The sequence below is a fragment of the Tinamus guttatus genome, unplaced genomic scaffold, assembly GCF_059628265.1.
Source record: "Tinamus guttatus ecotype Peru unplaced genomic scaffold, ASM5962826v1 Tinamus_guttatus_pri_ptg000942l, whole genome shotgun sequence".
Classification (NCBI taxonomy): Eukaryota; Metazoa; Chordata; class Aves; order Tinamiformes; family Tinamidae; genus Tinamus; species Tinamus guttatus.
The window spans coordinates 591,334-599,503 of NW_028289476.1; the positions used below are offsets into that span (position 1 = coordinate 591,334).

The window sequence follows — 8,170 nt, forward strand, 5'->3', positions numbered from 1 at the left end:
CCGACGGCTTCGCCCTTTCCCATGGCGCAACCCCTGCTCTATGAGGCGACCCCTTCTCCTTACCGGATCCTTTCCCCGTGACACAATCCCTGCTCCATAGCCCCTTCCCCACGGGAAGGGAGAGCTGGGGCTGGTGGCCAAGGTGCTCGGAGCCACCTGTGCCCGGCCTGGGCGCTGTGGGAGGTGGCTGCAGGGCGCCAGCGAGGCTGGCAGAGAGCGGCACAGCAGCCCCAGGTGTTTTTTAAAGAATTTTAATAAGCTAAAACAGATTTGTTTTCTCGTTTGTGTGTGTGTATTTTTCTTTTTTTGTTGTTTTTTGCTTCGGTTTCTCGTCGTCGGTAAAAACACGAGCACTGTAAACGCGAGGAGGGGTGGCCGCCCCCGGGCAGCAGCGGTGCCGCCGGTCCTGCTCCGCTCCGCCATAGGGACTGGGGACATTGGGAAAGGGGCGCAGGGGAGGAGGGAGCGCGAGAGGCGCCCTGTGCACTGCTTACTGCCTTACACCTATGTACAGGGCGAGCCGTGCGGGATGATGCCGGGGGCGCGAGAGCCGCCGGCCTGGCCCCTGCCCAGCCTCGGCCGCCCCGGCGCCCGGGAGCAGCGTGGTACCCGCCGCTCAGTTTGTGTACACCTGAGTCCCGATGACGCGCATGATCTCCTTCTGGATTTTGGGGTCCTGAGTGTTGATGTTGGCATCTCCCACCTGGCCATCCTCGTAGCTGCGAGGGGACAGTGGGCTGAGGGGGCAGCCCGCGGCGGGGGCACCCGCGTGGCCCTCCTGCCCGGGCCAGGCTGGGATGGGGGCTACTCACACAAAGAAGAAGCGGGTGCAGACATGGTCGGAGACGGGGCAGACCCAGATGTTGCCGTGTTTCTGCAGGTCCTTGGAGGTGATGACTGCCAAGGAAAGGGGCTGTCAGGACAGAGGGGACAGCCCAGGCAACGGCCACCCCTCCCAGGACAGGCCCCACGTAAGCCGGGCTGGGGTTGGGTCCCTCTCCCCCACGGATGCGCTAAGACCTGCTGCTCCCATCAGCCATCCAGGAGGAAAAGGGGCCTCAGGCGCGCGGCAGGAAGGGGCAGGACACGGTGACAAGGGTGGTGACAACCTGAGGGCTGCCAGCGTGGGCAGTGGCCATGCGCAGAGCCCTGCGGGGAGCTCGGGTCCGCGCCGGGGCCCGCGCACCTTCGCAGAGCGCGATGCAGTTCAGGTTGCGGCTCTGCAGGAAGCGGGACTGGATGGAGCGGGTCTGCGGGGAGAACGGGCGGCATCAACCACGCGCCGCAGCCCCCGCGCCGCGGCCGCCCGGTCGCCCCGTCACCTGCGGGATAGTGTTCATCCGGTTGTACCTCTGCACCAGCTCGTCCTTCGAAGGCATCCGGTGCTGTCCCTTCCCCATCCCTGTGGGACAAGCGACACCACCCGTGTCACCTCCTCATCCCTGCCTGGGACGGGGGGGCTCCAGCCGCTGCGGCCGCTGGGCACGGAGCACCCGTGGGTCCCTTGTGTGCGAGGACGCGTGTCCCCAGCCTGGGCCTGGAGGCCCCACAGTGGCGGGACTCGCGCCGAGCTGCACGGGGAGACAGCTTGTCTCCACTAAAGCACCTTAGAGCCATTTCTTCCCTAGAAAACACTGGATTTTGTCCCAGCAACCAGAGCGGCGCTATGGAAATGCCAGATGCAGAGGGGGGCGGCTGGTCCAGGCGGGAAGGATGATGCCCCTGGGCACGGCCAGGGGGCTGCGCCACCCTCCTCCCCGTGCGGCGTCTGGAGGGAAGCCAGCCCCGTGCCCATGCAGGGAGTGGGATGGGAGCGCAGGTGGGACGAGGCGGCGCACGTGGCCTCTTACCTGAGTATCCAAAGGAAATACTGGAGATGGGGCTCAGATAGATGCCCTTGCCATAGGCTGCTCCATGCAGCTTGCAGGGAAAGAGCAGTGTGAGTGGTGCGGCGGGAGCGGGAGTGGGACGGGCGGCCGCGCTGGGGCCACCCCGGGAGCCCGGGCCCCGCGCGGACGGACTCGGAGTGGTCTCCGTGCCCTGCTGTCCCTGCCTACCGGCTGCCCCCGCGGGCCGCCCAGCCCTTCGCGGCTATGGCGCGGCCGGGCGGCGCAGCGTTACCTGCAGCTTGGTGTAGGACGCGTTCACCAGCCCGTTGCGGAGGATGGAGTGCCAGTTCTCAATGTGAGAGCCGCTGCAAGAGCCGCGGCCGTGTCAGCTGCTGCCCCCGGTGCCACGGGCCGCTCCAGTACCCGTGGGCCCCCAGGAGCCCGTCGCCAGCGCCGCACTCACTGGAAAGCGAAGGTGCTGCCGTAGAGCTTCTTGGCGGTGCGGAAACGGGCCTCCTTGGCTGGGGGGCTGCTCAGCAGGAGGAACTGGTGTGAGGTGTGCATGAACTTCAGCTGCTACCAGCGGAAAGGGAGCAGCAGCGGCAGCGCCGGCGGGACACGGGAGAGACGGGCACAGATCAGGCACGGCAGCCCGGCTGCCCCCTGGCAGCTCAGACGCGCCCGGCGGGCAGAGGCAGCTCTCCCATCGCCGCCAGCGTTGGCAGCCCAGCAGCCCACGACGTGTGTCCCACATGTCGCATCCCGCACGCTGCATCCTGCACGCCGTATCCCGCATGCCGCATCCTGCACGCCGTATCCCGCACGCTGTATCCTGCATGCTGTATCCCACGTGCCACATCCTGCATGCCCCATTCCGCATGCTGTATCCCGCACGCTGTAGCCTGCACGCTGTATCCTGCATGCTGTATCCCACGTGCCACATCCCGCACGCTGTATCCTGCACACTGTATCCTGCATGCTGTATCCCATGCGCCACATCCTGCACACTGCATCCCGCACGCTGTATCCTGCATGCTGTATCCCACGTGCCACATCCTGCATGCCCCATTCTGCATGCTGTATCCCACATGCTGTATCCCGCACACTGTATCCTGCATGCTGTATCCCATGCGTCACATCCCGCATGCCGTATCCTGCACACTGCATCCCGCACGCTGTAGCCTGCACGCTGTATCCTGCATGCTGTATCCCACGCGCCACATCCCGCACGCTGTATCCTGCACACTGTATCCTGCATGCTGTATCCCATGCGCCACATCCTGCACACTGCATCCCGCACGCTGTATCCTGCACGCTGTATCCTGCACGCTGTATCCTGCATGCTGTATCCCACGTGCCACAACCTACATGCCCCATTCTGCATGCTGTATCCCACATGCCACATCCCGCACGCCGTATCCCGCACGCTGTATCCTGCATGCTGTATCCCATGTGCCGCATCCTGCACGTTCCCCCCGAGAGCGCTGGCCACCGTGTGCCGCGGGGCCGAGCTGGGGAGCCGGGCCACTTACCCTGCTGAGAGGTAGCTTGACGATGTGGGACCTGTTGCTGGAGATTATCCTTGGAAAGAGGAGGAGAGGGGTGGTCAAGCAGGGCGGCTGGGGTCCCACACGAGTCACGTCAGGCCCTGGGTGTCTGGTGGCCACGATGGCTCGGGAAGCTTGTGCTGCCCTGCCCCGTCAGCCCTCAGGTTTACCACTGCAGGAGGGGATGCGCCAGGGGGTCCAGCTTGTCCATCTGCTTCTTGATCTCCAGATAGGACCCCTGGCAGAGACACGGTGCAGGTGAGAGGGCTGCAGGTGGGTCCCCGTCCTCGAGCGCGGGAGCGCGAGGCCGGGTGGGCCGTGTACCTGGGTCATTTCCCGGATGGACATCACGCTGTCCAAGGCCTTCTGCAGCCGCTCGTAGTTCTTCTTCTGCTCGCGGGGCGGAGAGGGCAGCGTCAGAGGGGGCTGCAGGTCCCCGGCGCCGGGCAGCCCGGGAGCACCAGCCTCCTGCGCTGCCCCCAGCCCGGCGGTGCTTACTTTGGGGTTGAAGGCGAGTGTTTTGGGGTCGTTGGGGTCCACCACGGAGGGGTAAGGCTCAAAGATGATGCTCTTGCGGGGGGACTCCAGGGCAGCCCGGCACATGGCCACGAGCAGGTCCACCACCTGGGCAGGGAGCGGCTGCTGGGGGGCAGGCGTGCGAGACCATCTCCGTGGTTCTGGCTGCCCCCGCTCCTGCTCACGGCCCCTTGGACCTTCACCCTCACCCTGGGGCTGGAGCGGGGCCTGCTCTGCCCCAGGGTGAGGTGGCCAAAGCAGGACCCTGAGGACAACCTGGGGCGACCGTCCCGGAGCTGCCACCCTCGGCGCCCTCCTCGCGGCAGCCCGCGCGTGCCGGTACCTCGGCGCCCGTGGCCACCTCCTCGGCCGCGCCAGACATGACGCCGAGCGTGTAGAAGGAGAAGACGCAGAGCTCCCGGGTGCACACAGCCGGCTGCGGGGGAGACAGGCACCGCGCCGCGTCGGACAGGGCCCCCGGGGCCCCCACGGGAGCTCAGCGCCCGCTCAGCCCCGCGCCGCCCCGGCCCCGGCACCTTGAGCATGGAGCCGTTCTGGAAGACGTGCTGCTCGTCGCACACCACGCAGTACTCGTTGAGCGTCGGGATCCGCTGCTCCGCGTACTTCATGATCTGCGGGCAGATCCGCGCGCAGTGAGGGGCCCACGCGGCCATGGGCATTGCCCCGATGGCCTGGGGGCTTGGGCGCACCCAGGCAGGTGTCTCCACCTGGCCGAGGAAACAGCTTTGCGCCGGGTGACGCTGGGGGCTGTGTGGGGCCAGAAGCGGATGCAAGGCAGGAGACAGCCCTGCTGCCATGACCCCGAGGAAAACCTAGGGCTCGAGACGCTGCTGAGCCCAGGCTGGGCAGGGCGCTCCAGACGCGGAGCGCCATGGAGGATGCTCCAGCAGCAGGTGGGCGCTCACCTGGACGAGGAAGCCGTACTCCAGCGTGGGGACATTCTTGCAGTGGCCACCGACCTGCGGGCAGAGGCAGAGCAGAGCCAGCTGCGTTATCCCCTTTCCCCCACGCAGCCGCTGCCTCCGTACGGCGCCCGGGGCCCTGGACACCCGCACACGGCGAGGTGTCTCCGCCAGCGCCATGGGGACTGTGACGTGCTCGACATGGTGATGTTCCCATACGCAACCCGGTCAGATACTGCCGAGACCAGGGCTGGGCCATCCTGCCTGGCCAGAGAGCCAGCTCCGCCGCCTCCACACGCGGAGTGCCGGGCACGCGGAGCGGCGGAGAGCGCCATGCTGGGACACGGCCCAGCCCGACGCGCTGCCCTGCCGGGCAGGTCTCCCCGGCACCACCAACCACGGCCAGGACGGTTGTCACCGTGGCCAAGACCCTCTCGGGCAGCCGTGTGGCCGCCCGCCGTGCGCAGCAGGAGACAGGAAGGGGAGGAGAGCAAAGCAAGCCCCGAGCCGGGGAGGCACCCACCAGGATGTTGAAGGGGGCGACACCTGCCTGGGTGCTGGGCGGGTAGCCGAAAACCTCCACCTTGGGGTTCTTGACGGTGCAGGACACAGAGCGGTTCATCAGGCGGTTGACGCGAACCTCGGGCATGCCCAGCTTGCCCTTCAGCACCGAGTCCTGGATGACGGGGAAGCTGGGCGACCTGCGGGCACAGGGCCGCACTGAGCTCCCACGGGCCGCGCTGCCCAGCCCCGTCCTCCTTCCTCCTCAAGAGCGGGATGGAGCCAGACTCCATCCCTAAGCCATGCTACTTGTTTCTTCCCCCTGTTCCCCTTTCCCTAAAGCCAGCTCCAGATTCACTTTTTAGACATTTTGGGGGAGCTCCCTTGACCTCCTTGGGCTCTTGCAGAGGGCGGCATTAGGTGACAGTACCTGAGCTGTAGGCAGGGAAACCGAGGCATGGTGCCAGGACGAGGTTCCCAGCCCCGCTGGCTGCACCAGGCCCAGGTTGCCGGGTCCCAGGGCTGCCCCTCGAGCGGACGTGGTGAGGGGAGGCCATCGGGAGCGGGGCCGGCACGCGGGGCCTTACTTGGGGATGGGGGAGAAGATGCTGAGGCCCGCTCGAAACTTCTTGATGGTGCCACTCGTCTTGAACCAGCTGTGCCGCTTCTCCTGCTGGCTCTTCAGGAAGTCGTTGCTCAGGTGCTTCCATTGCTGCGACGTGAACATGCCCAGGATCCTGGACAGGGATGCGACGTGGGTGCCCGAGCTGGGCACGTGGGGCCCGCGGGTGCCTGTCTCGGTCCCTGCGCGTGCCGGGCTCCCCGCCGCCCCGCTCACTCCCAGGCACCGAACCCCATGGGGAGCGGGCACAGGGCCCAGCGCAGGGCTGGCCCACAGGAGGGCTGTGACACGGGCACACGCAGCACCACAGCGCGGTGGCCATGTCCCCACCGAGCCACCGGGATGACCCCCGCCGCCTTGGGTGCCTGTCGCGTTTCGGCTCTTACTTCTTGAGCTGCAGCCCCAGCCCGAAGCCCTCCTTGTTGGACGGCTGGAAAACCTCGATGGACGGCTCTGCGGAGAGACCGCGCGCTGCCGAGCGGCACGGCAAGTGCCCACGGCGCCTCCTCGCGCTCTCTCGGCGGCAAGTGGCCGCGGGCAGGACGTGCCGTGGTGCCACCACTCACCGGGGCCATCGAGGTACTGCGAGAGCGAGAAGCGCAGGCGCAGCACGATGGGCTCCGCGCGCAGCACCTTCCAGGCCGTGGCCACCTCCTCCTGCCGAGGCAGAGCCGCGAGGTCAGCAGGGCCGCGGGCACCGTGGGGCCGCGGGCACCACTGCCGCCGCTGCCGCCACTCACATCGAGGAAGCTGATGTTGACGTGCAGGTCGATGTCCACGTCGTCAATGGTGCCATACTCCCTGTGGAGAGCGGCGGGCGCGTGGGTGCCGCTGTGCCGCCCGCCCGCCCGCGCTGCTGCCGCGCTCACCGCCGGCACCCACCTGACGGACACGGCGCCCTCGCTGTAGATCTCCTTCACCGCCTCGATGTCGGCGTCCAGCTGCGGGTGCCGGTACAGGTCGGCGGCGCAGGTGCCCTGCGGACGCAGCGGGGACGTCAGGGGCGGCCGCGGGGGCCCCGGCTCGGCTGCGGCCGCCCCGCGCGCCTACCTGCACCCCGTAGAGAAACTCCTCCGACTCGTTGTCCCCGTCGGAGTCATCGTCCGTCCAGTACTGGCCCTTGAGGTCCTGGGGGGCAGCGGGTGAGGCGGCGGCGCGGCGGTGGCGGAGCGCGGCGCGCCGGCCTCCGCGCGGCCTCCTCACCATGTTAGCGGCGCGGCTCGCGGGGCGCTAGGCCGCTCGCCTGCTCCATGTCCCCGCGCGGGCAGCGGCGGGTGCCGCGGCGGCCATGCGAGCGGCCCCGGCCCTGGCGTCAGGCCCGGCGGCCGGCGGCGCTGCGCTGCGCTCGCCCCGGCGTCTCCCAGCAACCCGGCCGGGCCTTCGCGGCGCAGCCCCGCGCGGCACCGCTGACGTCAGCCCCGCGCCGGCCGCCGCCAGCCAACGCACCCCCCCACCCCAGCTCCCTCCTTCCCTCCGCCCGGCATCTTGGGCCAACGCTGCCGGCTGCACAGTGTCCTCCTCGGGCTGCGTGTCCCCGTCATGGGGTCCCCGCTGTCCCCAAGGGGCCTGCCCCACGTGTGCGCAGCACCGGCGTTGTGCCGGGGGATGTCGCCGCTGCCCCGCGGTGCCGGCGGGGCGGGCAAGCACCAGGGCTGCTGCCGTCCCCGGGGCGGGCGTGAGAGAGCGCGGCACCCTTTACTCGTGCGCCTCGCCACGCGCCTCCTGCGTGGCCGGCGGTGACAGGGCCGCCACAGCCGCACGCGATGGCCGCCCCGGCCGGGGGCACGTGGGACGCGGCTGCTCCTGCCCCGGCCGCCCCCGACCCCAAGGGGTGCCAGCCCTGCGCACGCGGAGCCCCCGCGGGACGCGCGGCTGTGCTCGGCCAGTGCTCGGGGCACCAGCAGGACGTGGCTGGGAAGAACTGCCCTGAAATCCCTGTTTTTTTCCCAACCGTGGTGTTGAAGCTGCACTGGGCAGGGTCACATCCCGTGGGTACTGGGGGTACAGGTGGTGGCTGGCAGGACCAGTGGACACAGGCAGTTGCTGGCAGGTACCAGCAGACACAGGCTGGCACCCCGAGGGCGAGTGCAGGCCATGGAGGGACTCAGGCCGCCCCGAGCGGCCCCGTGATCGGCCGCACCCTGCGGCCCGGCTGACTCATGCGGGAAACGCTCCCATCCCGCTCCCTGCCGGGAAAGCGGCGGACGTCGTCCCTGTCCCGCGGGGCCAGCA

The 8,170-nt window shown here is 68.7% G+C and overlaps 1 protein-coding gene across 1 annotated transcript; it reads right to left on the bottom strand.

Annotated features, from left to right (window-relative positions):
- Positions 1-607: 607 nt before the first annotated feature.
- Positions 608-7,144, bottom strand: PARP6 (poly(ADP-ribose) polymerase family member 6). The gene is made up of 21 exons (XM_088538193.1): positions 6,989-7,144; positions 6,821-6,915; positions 6,679-6,739; positions 6,505-6,595; positions 6,325-6,391; positions 5,904-6,053; positions 5,339-5,516; positions 4,819-4,872; positions 4,429-4,524; positions 4,236-4,328; positions 3,875-4,000; positions 3,701-3,766; positions 3,547-3,614; positions 3,362-3,410; positions 2,293-2,405; positions 2,122-2,194; positions 1,851-1,920; positions 1,323-1,402; positions 1,187-1,250; positions 813-897; positions 608-719 (listed from the first exon to the last, which is right to left on the bottom strand). The coding sequence occupies exons 1-21, from the start codon at positions 7,142-7,144 to the stop codon at positions 617-619; spliced, it is 1,938 nt and encodes a 645-aa protein (XP_088394319.1). The 3' UTR covers positions 608-616.
- Positions 7,145-8,170: the final 1,026 nt, after the last annotated feature.

Bases quoted from the DNA above. Each gene is read 5' to 3' on its own strand.
- PARP6 (XM_088538193.1), bottom strand. From the start codon at position 7,144: ATGGTGAGGAGGCCGCGCGGAGGCCGGCGCGCCGCGCTCCGCCACCGC. The intron at 3,615-3,700 runs GTACACGGCCCA...TGTCTCTGCCAG, and splicing joins CCATCCGGGAAATGACCCAG to GGGTCCTATCTGGAGATCAA. The intron at 3,411-3,546 runs GTAAACCTGAGG...CCTCTTTCCAAG, and splicing joins GCGCATCCCCTCCTGCAGTG to GATAATCTCCAGCAACAGGT.